General features: G+C 35.6%; 2 protein-coding genes across 2 annotated transcripts in view; one reads left to right on the top strand and one right to left on the bottom strand.

The window, feature by feature from the left end:
- The window catches only part of LOC576942 (SWI/SNF-related matrix-associated actin-dependent regulator of chromatin subfamily D member 1), a 60,286-nt gene extending 56,856 nt beyond the window's left edge, over nucleotides 1-3,430 (top strand). The window contains exons 8-9 of the mRNA XM_030989810.1: nucleotides 595-717; nucleotides 1,189-3,430. Coding sequence (XP_030845670.1) covers nucleotides 595-717; nucleotides 1,189-1,344 — 279 coding nt within the window. The 3' untranslated portion in view covers nucleotides 1,345-3,430. The remainder of the gene's footprint in view (nucleotides 1-594; nucleotides 718-1,188) is intronic.
- A 3,505-nt stretch (nucleotides 3,431-6,935) lies between these two features.
- Nucleotides 6,936-16,872, bottom strand: LOC577010 (WW domain binding protein 1-like). Its single transcript, XM_777269.5, has 5 exons — nucleotides 16,671-16,872; nucleotides 15,440-15,471; nucleotides 12,819-12,920; nucleotides 11,731-11,941; nucleotides 6,936-8,946 (listed from the first exon to the last, which is right to left on the bottom strand). The coding sequence occupies exons 1-5, from the start codon at nucleotides 16,740-16,742 to the stop codon at nucleotides 8,587-8,589; spliced, it is 777 nt and encodes a 258-aa protein (XP_782362.2). The 5' UTR covers nucleotides 16,743-16,872; the 3' UTR covers nucleotides 6,936-8,586.
- Between the last annotated feature and the right edge of the window lie 1,855 nt (nucleotides 16,873-18,727).

Raw genomic sequence — 18,727 nt, 5'->3', positions numbered from 1 at the left:
TGAAAGCTGGTCAGTGTCTGAATGCTAGAGGGCAGCATACCACTTAAATATAGGGAAACACTGAGATAAGTTTTGAAGTTGTTCTAGGCCATTTCAAATTACATGTAGTTTGATAATATAGGTATTGATGCCAGTAAATTCATGGATACAGATAACAGTATTCATTTGAGCACAATAAAACTTGATACTTACAGTACTTACTTACCAGCCGACTATCAGGCATGCCTTCTTGGTCCATGATAATCAAGCTTTGCTAGGTAATCCAAGTCATAGTCACATAAGCAAGGTACACAAGTTAACAAATATTTTCTGTCAGTGAAAACCATCTGAGGAGCTTTCCATTTTAGAATATACTCTTCAGACATTCTGCAAAGCTCCTATTTAAAGCCCCACTGTACTACTTGTAGCTCCTTCTATATAGAAAATAATACCTAATCGGTGACCATTGGTCCCCCATGATCCTCTTTTTCTTATGTTAATTGAGAGCTGAGTTGATGAGCTTACAACCTGTCCAGTGACCTTGCAGGGTGGTCTTATCCCTCCTATAAACTAGTGTAGATGGCCTTTAAGAATGTCATTTTTTTTCTATTTCAGATTCATGAGACAGTGGAGACCATCAATCAATTGAAGGTTCAGCGTGAATTCATGCTAGGGTTTGCCAGAGATCCTCAGCAGTTCATCAGTGAATGGCTGGTATCACAAGTTAGAGACCTCAAGGTGAGTTCATGATGATGATGATGGTGATGACATCATCAGTGGTAGTGGTGATGATGATGAGGTCAGGTGGGGGAGGGGGGTGGAGGTGGTGATGAAGCTTATGGTAGTTATAATCGTTGTGGTGGTCGTGATGATGATTAGACAATGGTGGGAGTAATTGTATGGATGATGGTGTCAACTGGTGGTGGTGGTGGTGGTTGTGATGATGATGCTAAAGAACTCTTGAGAGTAGCGATTATCATGAAGAATAATAGATATGCAAATATGCTTCAATTCTCAACAACAAATTAAATTTTTCTCTCTCTCTTTCTCTCTGACGCTCTTTCTTCCTCTCTCTCTCTCTCTTTCTCTCTGTCCCTGTCTCTCTTTCTCTTTCTCTCTTTCTTTCTCTCTCTCTCTCTCTCTCTCTCTCTCTCTCTCTCTCTCTCTCTCTCTCTCTCCCTCTCTCTCTCCCTCCCTCCCTCTCTGCAGTGCATGACCGACGTGGTTAACAACCCGGAGGAGGAGCGTAGGATGGACTTCTACCACCAGCCCTGGGCCCAGGAGGCCGTTAGACGTTACTTCCAGAGCAAGGTCCAGCAGCGCCGTGCGGAGCTTGAACAGGCCCTCGGTATACGTCACACATAATCAGAAAACATTCCTCCGAAATCCTAGCATCTCGTTGAAATTCATTTCTTACAATGTAATGATCAGTAGGCATCCTTTCGCAACTTTTTTTTTTTTTGGAGGGGGTTGGGCGGGGAGAGGGTGGGTTCCTGACTGAGGTAATGTCGTATACCGTTTGTTAACATCCGTATCACTGACAATATTGTTTTATGTTTGACCAGTCTAGTCCATTGTCAAAGCGCAAATTTCATGATTCTAAATAGCAAGATATCAGTCACGTTGCTGTCCGTTATACGGTATGAAGGTGGTATGCATTAGGTCATTTTCGTAACGTAAGCCAATTTGATGCACAAATTGTTGTCAGAATCTTGTCAGAATGTGAATTGCATACATTTCATGTTGTTAGGACAAGCCATAGTGTTTGTCCTACCAGCAACAAAGACCGTATGCCATTTGCATTCTGACTGTTGAAATACAATTATTTGTAACAGGTGTTTGAAATAATCTTGTAACATGGCAGTTAACAAAGCTTTCCGCAATAGATTTGATTACATTACAAAAAATGGTCTATTTCACACCCTGTTTCAGTGTGCACAGAGATATGCCACACTGTTGTGACAGAAAATGAATATTCATACAGAGAGAAGATGAATGAAAATTTAAAGGGACAGAATCTGTGGCTACGTGTACCTGTACCTCAAACATTTGCATCATGATAGCCTCGGCCCGTCTTATAAACAGTTGATATTAATCGTAACCTTTTTTTTTGCGATTCATATCAATTGTAACTGTGTGAATAAGTAATGGGGACTGCAAACTTGCAATTGATTAGGGGACTTGCGATTAATTTGGATCGATTGCAACTCTTTTGCATCACGATTGTCTGATTCGAGGAGGGATATGGAACAATATTCTCTAACTACAAAGCTACAAATCCTCTAGAATTTCATTGCAACCTTGACTGGGTAGGAGTCTATTTGTTATGCTCCATCATTAAATAAGTATAAATAGAAAATACATCAAAGCATTTTTCATTCAAGGAATTACATGACAGACCTCCATGCATTTCTGTACGGGAATGTGGATACCGTTTGGCTTCTAAGTTTTTAATTTTCCTTTTCTATTATTTTTTGAAAATGTAAATAGCTTCTGTAACTATTTCACGTAAATCCTCCATCTTTTGTAAATGTACACTATTTTTTGCAAGCTTACAGTATTTTGCCATTATGTCTGCTCAACGAGAGGTACAAAATATTGCCATTTTGTTCTTCAAGTAGATATGCTTCATATATGTTTGTATACCTGAGCCTTGTAACATTACACTGTATAATGTGTAATATTACCGATATGTTAAAAAATGATGTACATGTATTAGGTTAGCGTATAAGTAGTGTATTGACATGTATGTTGTAGACAACCTCTGAACTCTAGAGGCTCCATGGAAAAAAAAATGAAATGTTGCGTTATTATTTTTGTTTGTTTTAGTTTCTCTTTAAGTGCATTTAATAAGTAATTTGTGTATTATGTCTCTATAAGCTGTAGATCTACAGCCCAATTTCAGGGAATCCATATATCAGAGCCCTGTTTCATGAAACTTGTTATCAAGAACAAGTTCCAATAACTGTTATAAGCTACTAAAATCGTGGCATTTAATTGGCTGATAGCAAATTTGTCATAAATTTTAGCATTGTTTATTGATAACAAAATTTATGAAACAGCGCCTTGGTTGTATGCCATGGTTTTATAGTGCAGTCTATGCTATTGTGAGGGACAGGTTTGGACGGGTCAGTTTTATTTCTTTAAGTTATGGAAATTTTTCATACTGATTTAACTGATTTCATTGAGGGCATGCAAATACAAAAAATTGCATAATGATGGCAAAAGAAAGACTGTAAATCATTGAAATCAACACAATAGCTGATGAAAGTGTAAATTACAGATAAGCTACCGGTAACTACATTCTTTGTCTTTAAACTTGTAAAATGTAATAAACCAATTTGACTTTATTATTTCACTTTCTTTTCATAATTTAGTTTCATATTGTTAGAAAAGATGCATGTGTATGATAAATGATTAAATAAAGACTCCAAATGTCCTTTCTAAAAAAGTTGAAATATTGATTTGTGTTTATTTTTATGAAGACTAGTGTATGTATGCAGACAGCCGTATTTACTGAAGAGTTAATACCACTTATTGCTCTCGGCTTATGGTTTGCAAGAGGATGATGATGATGATTGATGTTGGTGATAGTGATGATGTGGATGATGATGTTGATGATGGTGATAGCAGATGATGATTGATGATGATGATAGTGTGGTGTAACCGGGCTCTGCCGGGGTAGCGTTCTGCCTTGCAGTCTCTCAAAACCCGGTTCACGCTCTCGACAATCATTCATCGACTATATCTCTCAGTGGGCTCTCACAAAAGTATATCGTGTAAGAAATAACGTGGACTAGCTCTCATTTTACTCACTCCCGCAATCACTGAATGTCTGACAGGACTAAAGAAACAACACTTGCACAGTATCTGCAGTTCAAGTAACTTTACTCGTTCCTGATATCGGACCTGTCGCAACGACAGCCCGACGCTGACTCACAGATCACAACTATATGGAACCTGCACCAATGGCAGCTAAGCGCTGACTCCCTGACATCTCACGATGTACTCATATATATATTTCACAATTAACTATAACGCCCTCTACGTCTTACTAAACCACTGGACTAGTTATGCTACAATAGTGATAAACAGAGGATGATGGTTTTGATGGTGATGATGATGGCAATGTTGATGACGTTGGTGATTAGGCGATTGTTATGATGGTGATGACGAGGATGCTCGAATCTGCCGAGACCCACAAGAGTAATAACTTTCATACAAAGTTAATACCTTCCTTGCTCTTGATAGATACCATAGAGAAAGAAGATAGATGGAGATTACGGTAATAACTATTATTAGAATGATATACAGAAACAAGTAGGAAGATGACGATTCTAATGGAAGTTTCATGAAAGAGTCTAAAGCAATCAAGTTGAATGTATAAATCATTTAAAGATCCATAATTTCCTCTTCATTTGTATAGTTTTCCTCGCACCTTTTCTCATTATTTCTCTCTCTGTTCTTCCGCTTTCAATCAAATCATGCAATCTTGTGTATCGATTGCCTCCCACGCAGAGCAACACACACTAGATCCAAAAAACAAAACTCACAGTATGTTTATGATTTTATACAAAAATTACATTCACCTTTTTATTTGGTATGGCAACATAACAGTACTATAGTGATAAAAATGCTTACAAGATTATCGTAGCATGTGAATACAATTTTTTAATTGCCTAAGTTTAAGTTTGCCCCCATAAATTTATTTGTATTTTCAGGTTTTACCAAAAATAAAGCATCAACTGTACCATCCTGCAAAACCACAAACTTTCACGTGCATGAGATGTTCGTAAATTTCAAGAGTAGTTCAGATTAGCAAAAGATACATCCTACAAAAAATGTAAAACACAATTTACACGAGACTAAATCTTTGCAGTTCCCACAAGTTTCTTGCCATGAAAATGACCATCCTTAACAATTTAACAATTTGCTTAAAATGTCATGATGCAAAATGTCTGGTTTTGCAGTATTTTGCGATTTTAAAATCAAGTGAAAACTTGGAATTCTGCTATTCATTATATTTTTCTGTATCGTTTCAAAGGATTTGATCACATGATGTACGCAAAAATATTAAAATTTTGATATCTCAATGAGTGTGTCAGGGGGGGGGGGGGGGGGGTTGGGGGGTTCACCTCTAAAGTTTTGTATCTTGACTTTTACATAAATACAAAAGATCATAAATACCAACTAAACATAAGATGGCAAAGATAAGTGATATATCTCCCATTATTAACCTTAATATCAAACGCAACAAATACATGAACAAATAATTACAACCATCACCCAAAATATACATGATAAAAATTCATTTGAAATAATTTCTATTCCATAAATTACAAACAAATCGTGAATGATGAATACATGTTGATGGAATTCTAGAGTACTATAAACACATAGTTACGTAACATAGTCCACAGTATATGCTTTGCTTTAAAAGAATGAATGAATATGGAATTTGATATCATATTTTTGTGAAAATGTTAGTGATAACATCATACAATCATTTTTAATTGATATACACTTGTATCCATACATGTAGTGATCTGTTGTAAATGAAATATTTAGTTTTCTACTAGAAAATATATATATATATATATAACATGAAACTTATGAAATAACTGTTATTCTATTCCTCTTATACCATTTAAAGTTGTCATAATTTTTTTCACTTTACTCATTTCATGTCATTCATAATACAATTCAAAATACAATCGTCAACATACTTGTTTATCTAAAATACTGGTAAGAAATGATTACCTGTAGATTATCTGTTGAACTATTTTTATATAAATTTTTTTCATCTTCATTGTTGTTGCGGCTCGATCAAAAAGCTTCAGATACGTGCATGTAATAAATTATGTATTATTATCATTATCATTGCATTGAATATGAAATCAAATTTTCTTACTCCTTAAACAGGAGTGTCTTTTTTTACCTCTTGGACAATTTATTTATATTACAGTATTGCTTGAAATAAAGTAGACACATTACCCAGACCTGCCAACCAGTACGATTTAGTCGTATTTAGTACGATTTTTAGAAGCAAATACGACAGTACGATTTTCCTTAATAAAATACGATTTTCAACAAAAAAAAACAAAAAAAAATAATAATTTTAATTTTTTTTTTTTTTTAATTAATATTTTGTGTGTGTAAAGTCCTGTAAAGTATCCTACAAGCAATTAACATCGGCAATTTGGGGATGTTTATTGGTTCATCGAACACACCAGTCGTGACGAAATAATGCATATTCAACCAATGATCAATAACAAAAATTCTTCCTGTAGGTAGAAACTGTAAGAGGCATTGATCCACGTAACAATCTGTGTTTATTTTCAAGAATACAACTTTTGTCAGTAAAATACAACTTTTGACACTAAAGAATACAGTTTTTGAACTCCAGAGGTTGGCAGGTCTGATTACCACCAAGTCACACCAAGGTCTATGGGATAATGCATGCAGTTACGTGTGACACAGTGTGAGACTGTCAACTTTATTCCGAGCAAAACTGTATGATAATTATTTTGTCCTTGTCCTTGTGATAGATATTGCAATGATAAATTATACCGGTACCCGTTTCTATTTACATCTTTCTCATCGTAATGTGAAAATTAAACTAGTGTACACTAGAAATCAATTGATAGCTTTCTGTCATTGTTTAGTTGGAATCTTGCACAGACCAAACATACATGCAAATGTACACATGGTTTAAAGAAGTGGACTACCGAAAATAGATGCTCATATAAACATCTGATAATAAGTCTATGTGTTACATGTATATATACATAAATTGTGAATACTTTAGGAATCATTCAAAGTGCAGCAATTCACAATAGCACGAACAAACATTTAAATAGTAAAAGATTAACTTGATTTTCTGCTGGGTTACTGGAATATCAAATTTCATGTTTTCAAGAGTAGTATGAAAATATTGAATTAAAATCAAAATTGTCTTTTTTGTTCTCATTCATTGGAACCGCCAGCACTTAGGAATGAAAGTCAGTGAGTGTTCGCATATTCAACTACCAGACTACAACGAAACATTCTACACGACCACATGAATGCGAGGAATATAATCAAGATTAAAATAGTTAAATCTTCCTGGGAAGGCATTATATGTTAGTAGAAGCCCTAAAAGTAGTCAAATCCTTTCACACACATATTAACTGTAATCTTTATTCTATAATTTAGCTTTTGATAAATATATAGAGCTTAATTAAAATACTTATGAATTTATTTGATTAATATATATTATCTATTTCTTTCCATTATCTACATCAAATAATTCTTAACTACATATCACGCTTAAAATATTTACTCCTTTTAATTATAGAGAATTAAAGTATTTTCTGAATAATGAATAGTGTCCACTTTCTTTCATTTCATTTTTTGCTGAGTGTTTGTATGTTCCCTTTAAATCTATATCAATCATGTGATTGAAAATTCTTGTATATTGTAAAACAGGAATATCTTTACTATAAGCACATGACAATATCCTGTGAGCAATCTATTGTTATAACGAAGAAGAAAAACATGTGACCTGTTCCCATGACACAAAGAGGAAATTTCCACAGCCCACAGATATCCAATATCCCACAGCCAACAGAATTTTGAAAGCTTTTAACAAAAATGTTGGTATATTCTGCACGTTTTGGCAGGTGCGAACAACGATTGCACATCTTTTGTATACCGTAATAAACCGTTAGGAATAATTGTGAGTCAAGTTTCTTTGAAAATTAATTTCCATTACCAGAATTCAAGATTAACATGAAAGGGATATGGATATCATCTACGATTATCAAGAACTGTCAAATAAGCTGACTTATACTATCCCCAAAATTTGGAGCTAAGCAAGGCAGAACATGACCTACAGTATGTGATGACTGCAAACTGAGATACATTATTCTGCACTATCAAAAATCGCGCTATATTAATTCACTTCATGAAAGATGAATGACAGTTGATGTTGTGCTAAGGTATAAAGATTACCCTGTCTAGATTTTATAAATCATTTTAAAAAGTATCCTCTCGTTGCCATGGAAACAGGTTAGACATGTGCACTGTAAAATCAGCAACATTCACAACATGACAGTTTCTTATTGTGTTAAAACGGCAGTTTTACATCAAAGGAACTTGTGTGATTTCCTAAAATTTAGTGTTGCAATTCAGTAGTGCGCAGTATTAAGCACTTACACGTGTACAAATCTGGACCACTTTAGAAATCCACAAAAGTTTCTTTCATCCCTCGTGATGCCTGTTCAATTTTCATGGGTGAAAAATATATTGGGGGGGGGGGGCTATTTTCTCTATATTCTTTTTGTATTTTTTTTTTAAATAGCCTATTTTTCTCCTCTTTTCTTATGGGGAAAAAAATAAAAATAGAACAATAACATATTTTGTGGACACAGGTTTGGTATAAAAGATAACTGGTCGATGAAAATATATTCAGAGTTGAAAATGGTCCAAAAATATATTTTCCGTGCTGTTTTTTTAAACACTTTCCGACTTGTTTTTCAAATATTTTATATTGACTACAGATGTGAAAGTTTCTGGGGTAACAGTAATCCATGGTTTTTACCATATCTCGAGGGTTTGATGCTCTATTCATGCTACAAGGTTAGACTGGTCTGTGGACAGTACAGGTGGGCTGGTAACAGATGGGGTGTACGGGGGTGGGGCGGTGGTAGGCACTGAATCGGGCGTGGCCGCTGTCGGTACCCCTGCGTGGGGTGGAGGGTACGCCATTGCAGCGGAGGGAGGGTATGGCATGGCAGCCGAGGGGGGATACTGCACCGGGATGGTACCGTCGGCGGTGGTTGTATGGACTGGAATGGTGCCATCGGGTGCTGGTGCTGCTGACTGAGGAGGCATGCTGGCTTCGTGAGGGGAGTAAGGCGGAGCTGCAAAACCATAGTTGGGGTAACCGTAGTCTGCCTTGGGGAACTGGTCTGGCTTACCCGTAACCTGGCAGAGATTTAAAAAGAAGAAAAGTTAATCATTATATCTCCATTATAGACAAACAACATAATAATAATAAAGAGTATTTGTAATGCGCCAACTCATGCCACAAAACATACCACATTTCCTTTATATAGTCAGCTTTAGTTCTTCGGCCCCATATATTACCCACCAAAACTAAAATTTATTATATAAAGTTTAAAGCCCTCATCATAAATTTGATGACGCCAAATATCAAGTATAGTTATACTTTTTATATGATTTTTTGCTTATTGTTACCTTACTCTTGGTGACATACAGGAGAATGTAAAAATAAAATGACCAAATACAATGGACTTGCCCAATCAGGTTTCAGTCATTCTGAGTATGTTCAAAGTAAATATGGTGTCTACAGACATTGATTATTGTTGCCATTTATCCTCAAACGTTGCCATTTGAGGATAAAAATACAGTGTCATGTCAAATTACATATGTTAATCTCTTTCTAAGAGTGGTTGCCAAGATAGCTCTGTACTTTGGCCAACCAAATCTCCAGAAAGAAATGTGTATCTTTGTGCGCTGACTCTTAAAGAACATAGATAAACAGTTTATGATTAACTAGCGTCCTCTCGTTTCTATCTACATCTTCACAAAAGGCACTGGTTCAAAGGGCATTCTCCAACTAAATGTACATGTATACATTACATTACACAAAGCTGTTAAGTTAATAACCCAAGAACAGAAATGCTCATCTTTTTCTGCTCTTATCAAAATCAAACAATTGTTATCAAAATATTTATCATAACCCCATTATTGTGCTCACGATAACTCTACCAGACTTCGGACATACATACATGTCATGTACCGTATGTGTAAATCATTGATGTTTTGAAGAGTGCAACAAGCTTTCAATGAAAAATAAATGGACATTGGACATCCACATTTGACAAAATGACAACTTTATTACAAGAAAAAAATTGCAACCTCCATTAATTGGATGATTCCATGAAATATCTCCTAAATGACAGTCGATTGTCTATTTATGTCATCAAAAAGTGAAAAAACAATCTCTTTCTGCGACCATTGACTACCGCCAATCAGACAATCAGTACATAAAGAAATGTGTGCTAATGTCCCATATGACATACATGTATATACACAACGTTCAAATCAATAAACCCAGTTTATGATTTTATTTCGTGTGATTTTATTGCATAAGATTTTATTGCATAGGATTTTATTGCATAGGATTTTATTGCATATAAGCTTGTTTGATGATGATAAGGAGAATCATGTTCCATTATTATTAGGAATATCCAGAAGACGTCCAAAGTAAACCAAACCATTAAAATCTATGTGTAAATATTTGTCAACACAATTTATGTAAACACATCATCTGTGACATAAATCATTCTAATATGCTCTTTGACACTTTTACGATTGTCTAATCTTGAGAATGTGTACCTACAGGGGTATATGTATTTGCACTAATTTTGAAATTTGAATTATCATGTACCGGTATTTAAAAGCCTTTGATGGAGCTATACCTATTCTTCAAACTTGGCATGATATCTACAACCTTTCACCTTTAGGTGAAGATACAGTACATTTAACCTAGTTATTCTTTTAATTGGAAGGTTGCAGTTGTTTCTATTAGAATAGCTTTTTCCTACATTGTTCAATGTTAAATTAGGAAATATCTCCCTTATGTTTTAAGCTTTAGTTATCAACAGCATTTGTGGGATCTCTGCTGTCTCTCATGGTAACAAGCCTTAACCCTTTAGCAACTAAACCGCCCGATACCGCCTGTTTGTGTTCGTCCATTTTCAACGCGCTATATTATCTGTTCTAGGGTCTACCGTGATAATGTTATACGTGCGTAATCCTTACGATGTCTACAGTAGGATTCTGCACAGAAAATTAGCGCATGTTTCATATTGCTCAGAACAATGTCAAAATGAGAGCAATATTGCAACATCTTCCAGTGAGTAGTGAGTAATAGGCTATTTTTTCCAAAACCTCTAGTTGCTAATGGGTTAATCAACAGATATATTAATTCCTTCCATGTCAAGGACAACAACTCCTGTCCAAGAATTTTTAGTGTTTAATTTACTTTGACAAAGAATGTTGTTTTTTCCTTCCTAAACTGAAACAGGCTCATGTATTATTGCCATTGAAGACATTTTGTCACCCAATTATTACAATTTTGGTAAATACATTTCAGCTCTACGTTTGAGTCTTGAAAGTTAATTTGTGAGAAATGTTTATAAATATGATGGCAAAGAAAAGGTTAAGAGTCCTGGGGGTTGTTTCACAAAGATTAAGATCGACTTTAAGTTGGACTTTACTATGGCAGGCCGTTTATGCCACTGTTTGCTCTCACCATTATGATCTTTAGATAATAGTTTTTCCTTCAATTATGAATTATCAAAAATGGTAAACTCTGTATATTTGTGACCTTGACTTGTACATCCCTTGAGAGACCAATTCCAGTAAATGGTGAGAGCAAACAGTAGCATGAACGGCCTGTCATAGTACCGGTAAGTCCAAATTTAAGTTTATTTTAGTCTTAGTGAAACACCCCCAGGTCTGTTAACCTTACCTCATTGGTGCCCTCATAAAATTTTCTCCAGGCATATTAGCTCATCAAAAATATTTGATTGGGGCTATGGTTGCAGCTGGGATTTATAGGCTTGGGGTAACAGTTTATAGGGTTAAGTGTTGGGTCAGGGGTTGAATTAGGATCTTGGTTAGTATGGGAAATTATTACAGAGCAATTGTTGCAGGAGCAATTAGTGTCGTACAACCCACCTCATTGTAAGCTGGAGGACCAGGGAAGGCGCCTACTGGTGTTGCCAAGTTGCTTGGATGGACACCGTACGTGGTAGGAGGATGATGAACTTGGGTCCCGGTTAGGTGAGCGGACCGTGCCAAGCCCTCTTGCTGTCTCATGTAATACTGTCGCTTCTTGACGTAGCTGCAGGCTCCGCAGCAAGTCATCATAACCATGATGATCACAAACCTGATTGGTGGAACCAAAAATGGAACATGGATAAAGCGTTCCCCTATTGACTTATGGTAATTATAATCAAAAGCTAGAACACTAATTGAAACACAGTTGCATAAAAAAGCACTATAAATGCATTTCATCATGTCATGTATGCAGATTGATGCCATATGCGGAGATACATGGACTACACAATTTCTGACGAAGCTCGACTACTAAACATACATACCTGGTGCCAGTTGATGAAAATTAGAACAAGAAATCATATCTTTACAAGAAATATAACATACGTTACTGGTCAGTTTTAAACAAAAACAATAAAGGGCACTAATTGTTTGAGCCAAATATTCAAATTTCCCATTGAGTTGTGTGCCACTTGGTATTTCAAATCTTAGTATGAAAACGATGCAAAGAGGATTTTTCTAAACGAATCTGCAGGTATTCTATAAACCTCATAATTCTAACAATAATACAGTATGTCTAGATGCTACCCATGTTTTATTCAATTTATTCTTGCCTTCACTCCAACTGAATTTGAATTTGATTCTAAATAGGTCCATGAGTGTGTTTCTATGTTGGAAAAATCAATAACATCTGCTGAAAGCAAAAGGGTGTTGGATGTAACTGTTTTACTATTGTTAATCATAAGTTTTCATGATTACGTAAATCTATGTGCATGTGCATTTGTTAAGTAGGAGAATTGGAGATGCAATAAACCACTATAGTCATGGGTAAAACTTAGTTGTTTTTCGATAATACTTTTGCTGCTTGAGTATTCGAGAGTTGTAAGGGGCAGGAAGGGTAAATGTTAAATGATATGGAACCTTCTCATTGTAATACTCTCGACAGACATACATTATGTAGTGGCTCATCAAGGAAGCATATATCTTACCAGAAATACCACAGGTTGTAGAATCCATAGCCGTAAGCATATCCGTAATTATTTTCACCTGCGCAGCAACCATCCTCACAACAATGCTCATTGTAATCACATCTGTAAAGACAGAAAGAATAACGTGATTAACGATAAAATCCAGTTCTGCATGGTAAAAAAAAGAAAATTAATTCTCACAGAATCAAACGAAACTTACACTGAATGTTCAAGATTACAAATAAATGACATGTGCCAAACAATTTTGGAAGAAAATGTATACTGGCTGAGTAATGAGCATAGAAAGACAAGGAAATCAAGGTAACTAGCCCCGACACCATGTGTGTTGTCCCATATATAGCTTTCTGTGTACAGTGCTTGTTACTTTACCAAGACTCGGCCAAATTTATTATGATTTTGATGACTCCAGAACCTTGCAGTGCACACCAATACTTACATGCTACAAGCTCAACTGTTTCTGATCCATTCCACACCTTTTTCTTTCACAATGCAATCGCATTACCAGTACTCACCTTTATCTTTAAAGGACATACTTCAACAATTTTGTTTATATCCAGAAATATAGAATACAGCTCATTTTCCACAGATTCTTCAGACTCAAAGGCCCGAATTCACAAAGGAGGTTTGTCGACAAACCTAGGCATATGTGCGTCATATGACGCTCCTTTGTGAATGCCTTATTGTCCAATTAAAAGGTTTGTTATAATAATAAAAACATTAATAATCTTAATACTACTTCTACTGTAACTACTGTTACTACGATTGCCACTATAGAATCAACTGTCCATGGATCATCTGAACAGCACCCACACTAAACACCTTTAAGAAGCACCTAAAGACATATTTATTTTCTCAGATTTTCTCAGATTTTCTCAGATTTTCCCAACTTTATACCATGTAAAGCATGTGAAATCAATTGTGTGAGAGCACTATGTAAATGAAAATATTATTATTATCATTATTACTACTACCGCTACTATTACTACTACTACTACTACTACTTCTACTACTACTACTACTACTTCTACTTCTACTATTGCGAAATTGCTCTTATTGCCCCGATTTCAATATAGTTTTGTGACTATTATATAGAGGTATGAAACCTGAGCTTAGATTGCGATTATTCTGGCCATGTATAGTTGTATGCTGAATTTTGATAATCATTTTTCAAAGTAAAGTTTTCACAAGAAAATCAGACGGTGGTTTAAAAACATAGCCTAGCTCATTAGCTGGATAGAAGGCTTTTACAATGATACAGTTCTTGCATCAAATCAATGCATTAAAACGGGTATTACGGTGCGCCATTCATGGTCAAACAGCGTATATCATAAAAATCGTCTAGACTCTATATCAAAATAATCAAATTTTATTTTTGATAGCACATACTTTAGGCCTCTTTCTATTAACCCCTCCCCCCCCCCCCCCCTAGAATCCCATGAATTTTCCATGGGTTCTGCTAGTATTACTACTAATACTACTTCTTCTATTACTACCAATAATAATAATACAATCTTATTTATCAAGGGTAGTCTCTGATCCTCATCAATACAAATACATGTACTGTTACGACTATGGTGAGGCACTCAAGCATCCAAGGAATTCCTTCTGAGTTCCTACTAAGTACCCATTTAGTTCACCAGGGTGATTCCAAAGGCCTTTCATTCTGAAGGATTATATACTGTACAAAGGTTTGTGATGGTGAAGGTCTTTATCTACATTACTCCTCTCCACCCAGTTGTTAAATTTGTACTTGGTAGCCAGTGGGATGCGAATGTCATAATGGTTGGATTAGCATGTGCGCACTTGCAAAAAGGAGACTAGCTGGAATGCTCCCCAGGGAACGGAGAATGCACACTGTAATGTGCAGAATCAAATGACCAAGGTAATAATACCAGGGAGAATCACAGCTCCCTGATAATGTAGTAAAACTTTTGGTCAGTTGAGAGTAAAGTTCTTGAAAAGAAGCAAATATTATTGAAGAAAAAAAATTCCCAGTGTTTCATATCCCACCGCTGCCACCATATCAAAGTAACTTTTTTTTTAATTCCGAACTATCGCTGGTTTCGGAAAACAATATCGTCTGTTTGGAGCTAGAAGAGTGTTAGCACTGACTTAACTCCCTTATGGCACTAACACACGATGTCTCCTTTACTCGGGGTACTCTCTAAAAAAAATAGAGTGATCATAGACGTCACTCCTCCAGAGAGTGAAAATGTATTGAAAAAAGAAGTGAACATTCACTCCTTTCTTCTTAGAGAGCACTCCTAAACAAGTGATCACGGACGTCACTCCCAAGAAAGTGAAAATAGAGTGAAAATTCACTCTTTTTTTCAGAGAGAGTAAGCTTAATGTGCATAATTTGCATATGCCAGTTTGTGAAACCAGCAAGGCAGCAACCAAATGCCGCTTTGATGACGTATCGGTAATATCAATTTCTGGAGATTCTATAGGAACTGGCATGTATTCATATATTTGCAACTATTAGAACCATCCAGTAACACAATGCTCTATAACATGCTACAGTGAATTTATTTGTATTTTCTGACTCGGGTGTTCAAAAATGATTGCATAAACTGAATTAATTTTTTTGTTTTCCCAACTGTAATATACTTAATACTCACTCTATTCCAGAAGGACATATTTCAGCAGTTACCTGTAACATGAAGACAAAAAATGAGAATATGTTATTGTATACATTAATATTTTGACCAATCAACAGGTTACAACTTACAATAACATCACTAACAAAATAAAGCATTCATAGAATTTTCATATCATGCATGTATGTCAAATATCATGGAATATAGACTGGGTGCACTAGATGCTGAGGCCAGGATTGATGTCAAAGTCCTTATTTATATTCCCCAATATTATTTCACTATTTGTAGCTTTTTTTGTCATAGCTGTGTTAGTGATCCTCATGCTTATAGAAACGATTGATTAATATAATTTAAAACACACAGAGTAAATAACAGTAATGAGCAATGGCTATATCCTGTATAGGAAAAGACTCATCCACTTGCAATTTTGCATAAACACTTGTGGGTAGAGTCTATGGAGTGGTAAAGAAGAAACCACTGCCGTATATGTGACGAAATGAAGAGTTGCTGTACGTACTGAATGGTGGTTTCCTATTTTACAATATGGCGTAACATTGACAAATCACAAAATATTAGTTCATACAACTAAATTTCTCTTGTGGCACCCTGGATGAAAAAGAGACCTTATCAGTAATGTCAGTAAGTTCAAATTTTTCGAAACAGATGCAAAAGACAGCAAAATTTGCTGTTATTTTGTCAATATTTTCAAACCCCGATTCCAAAGAATCTTTAGTCTCGCCTCTTTCCATCGGCATCGGTCTATCAGAATTTTAAAATCTTACCAATTTTAGTGAACTAAGGTCTCAACTCACACCACCATCAGCATTACGATATCCATATTACTTGTCCTGCTTGCGCTTGTTACAATGTTAGGCATAATATTCTGTTATAAAGGCGTTTATTATGTCAGAAGAAAAAGAGAGAGAAAATTCTTCACTTGACATAATGTGCGAACAGGCTGTGTGCGAATATTATCTTTCATTACCCATTTTCTTACATTACCTCGTATATTATTAGATGAGTATCTTCCATTACTATGCAGGTCACAATCAGAGAATTATACTCAGGAGTGGTATATACCACAAGTTGCACAACATACAGTTGATAAGGATTGTTTCGTTCAGTATGGAATATACTAGTAATATACCATGATGATGTTGCATAATTATGCATGTATTGTTGGCATGAAATGATCATGATGATGTAATACTACTATACGGTGAACCTACTATACGGCCTGGTCAAAACTTACCGAACATATAAAGTCTAATAGAGTGACGAAAATCAACGCCGTTGTCGATACAATATGTACCATAGAACCCATCAGGATTTAGTAGATTATAATTTCCTCAGGAAAGATAATAAATATTAAAACAAATGCATAAACGAGAGAGCTGACTTGTTGACTTCACGATGTGCTGGGCGTAAACAAATATAATGTGTGTTGGTGTTATATACTGCGCGCGTTACTGTAGGTGTAAAGTGCATACGACTAGTCGTCTACAAGAGTGCACATTGAAATTGTGTATCCCTTATAAAATGGGAAAATGGGAAAATAAATTGTATGATAAGTGTTTAAAGAATTTTTAAAATAATTTTTTTGATTTCAAACACAGATATCTTTAAATTGATAGCCAAAAGTTACACAAACTTGGTATACAGTTCAAACAATTATAACTTGAAGACTGAAACAAAACTAATAACAATGACGTAATGCTAATATAAACAGACTGTTGTGAAACACTCCGTTTTCCCTTATATGGGGGAATATTCTTATTTCTTGGAAGAAAAAAAATATATAATCACCGGATATGGAATCCTCACGGTGAATGTCCCCAGGACATTGCTGTCTTACAGATGTACCAGCAAGAAATAGATGATCGAAGTCCTAAATCGTTAAAACAGTAATACAATTTTATTAATTCTTATGCTCATATCTTTTTCCAGGCATAGGCTATTATAGGGTATTATGGAAAATTAACATTTCTGCGGATCTATAATATTAATTATTATGTCGTTGCTCCAGCCCAACTCCATGGAAATGGACGATTTAATAGTTGAGAGCCCGTGACTATAGGATCACTTCGGGGGGGGGGGCGGGGGTGCAGACATTATTTGAGGTGGACGTATACCCTTTCGTCGATGCGGGCGAGGGAGGGATGTCCCCTCCTAGGAAAGGGTGTTTTCAACTGTTAAGGTACAACTTGATTTGAATACCAAACCGTTTCATCAGTGTTTTTGTTTCTATCTTTCTTTTCTGTTAGCGAACCTCTTGTCGCTATACTATAGTCACGGGCCTGATGCCTCCGATTCGTTAAATTTGTTTTCCCTCATTTTATAATAATAATAATAATAATAATACAATCATTCACGAGAGCGTAGAAACTACAAGAGCTCCTGATATGCTTAGATTTACAGTTCAGAATTTTACAGTTAATTTTTTGTTTTTTTTAAGAAGGAGAAAGAGAGAAAAGGATTTAGAATTGATGAAACGGATTGCATGATATGTAACCGGCGAAGACAAAGTGTGCATTAGGATTCAACCAATATCAAAGGCCTTGATTCAACTTTACTTTTTTTTTGTGATCAATCAGTTGCAGTAGTAGGCAACATCGGGGATGCCAATTCTGAAACTCACGTAACTTCCCTTTTAACTTTCATTTTAAGACCTGAAGTTATTTAAAGGCTAATTAGGCTATAGTCTATAGACCTCAAAATCGTTATCCTGAAAGCAGTGTGTCATTACAATATCCCCCTGGTCTCCGGCTCATTTTAGCCCATTTCCACAACATCAGATACACAACGGAAAATGATGTGTACGGAGCTCAGCAGTTCAATATTAGCAAAATACCACTGCCTTCGAGATCCGTCCGTCGTATTGAAATTAATCAAGTAATTGAGTTATTTAATTAAACATGATGCCATTCCGTTTCGAGGCAGTAATATTGGAACGTCCACTACGTGACGTATACTATACAGTACTAGAGTAATGACCCAGGAAGAAGAAAACGAGAGAAACAGGTCAGTGAAATTTTTTGATCAAAATCCGATTGAAAAATTAAAAAGTTTTAAATTGATAACAAGTAAAACAGACTGGTAATTGAGCTTCCAGAATACTGCATGCATCCCCTGACTGGGTGAATTAATTGTCACTTTATCCCATTTACAAACTGAGTTCAAACTTGAAGCTAAAGCTTTGAGGCCCATCTTCGTTGAACAGGAATAAACGCGAAAAAGAAGAAATCAAAATATAGAACTAGGGGAGACAGGCATGGGTGTCGATCCGTAACTGCTGATACCTATTCATCA

The sequence above is a fragment of the Strongylocentrotus purpuratus genome, unplaced genomic scaffold (genome assembly GCF_000002235.5).
Source record: "Strongylocentrotus purpuratus isolate Spur 01 unplaced genomic scaffold, Spur_5.0 spur5_scaffold_19, whole genome shotgun sequence".
In the NCBI taxonomy this organism is placed as follows: domain Eukaryota; kingdom Metazoa; phylum Echinodermata; class Echinoidea; order Camarodonta; family Strongylocentrotidae; genus Strongylocentrotus; species Strongylocentrotus purpuratus.
The sequence above is the reverse complement of the archived record's forward strand: the minus strand, read 5'-3'. Positions and strand labels throughout refer to the sequence as shown.

Excerpts from the sequence above, each read along its gene's own strand:
- LOC577010 (XM_777269.5), bottom strand. The coding sequence starts at position 16,742 with ATGGGTTCTATGGTACATATTGTATCGACAACGGCGTTGATTTTCGTC. Across the intron at positions 15,472-16,670 it reads TATTAGACTTTATATGTTCG|GTAACTGCTGAAATATGTCC; the intron begins GTAAGTTTTGAC and ends TTCATGTTACAG. Across the intron at positions 8,947-11,730 it reads GTCCTCCAGCTTACAATGAG|GTTACGGGTAAGCCAGACCA; the intron begins GTGGGTTGTACG and ends AATCTCTGCCAG.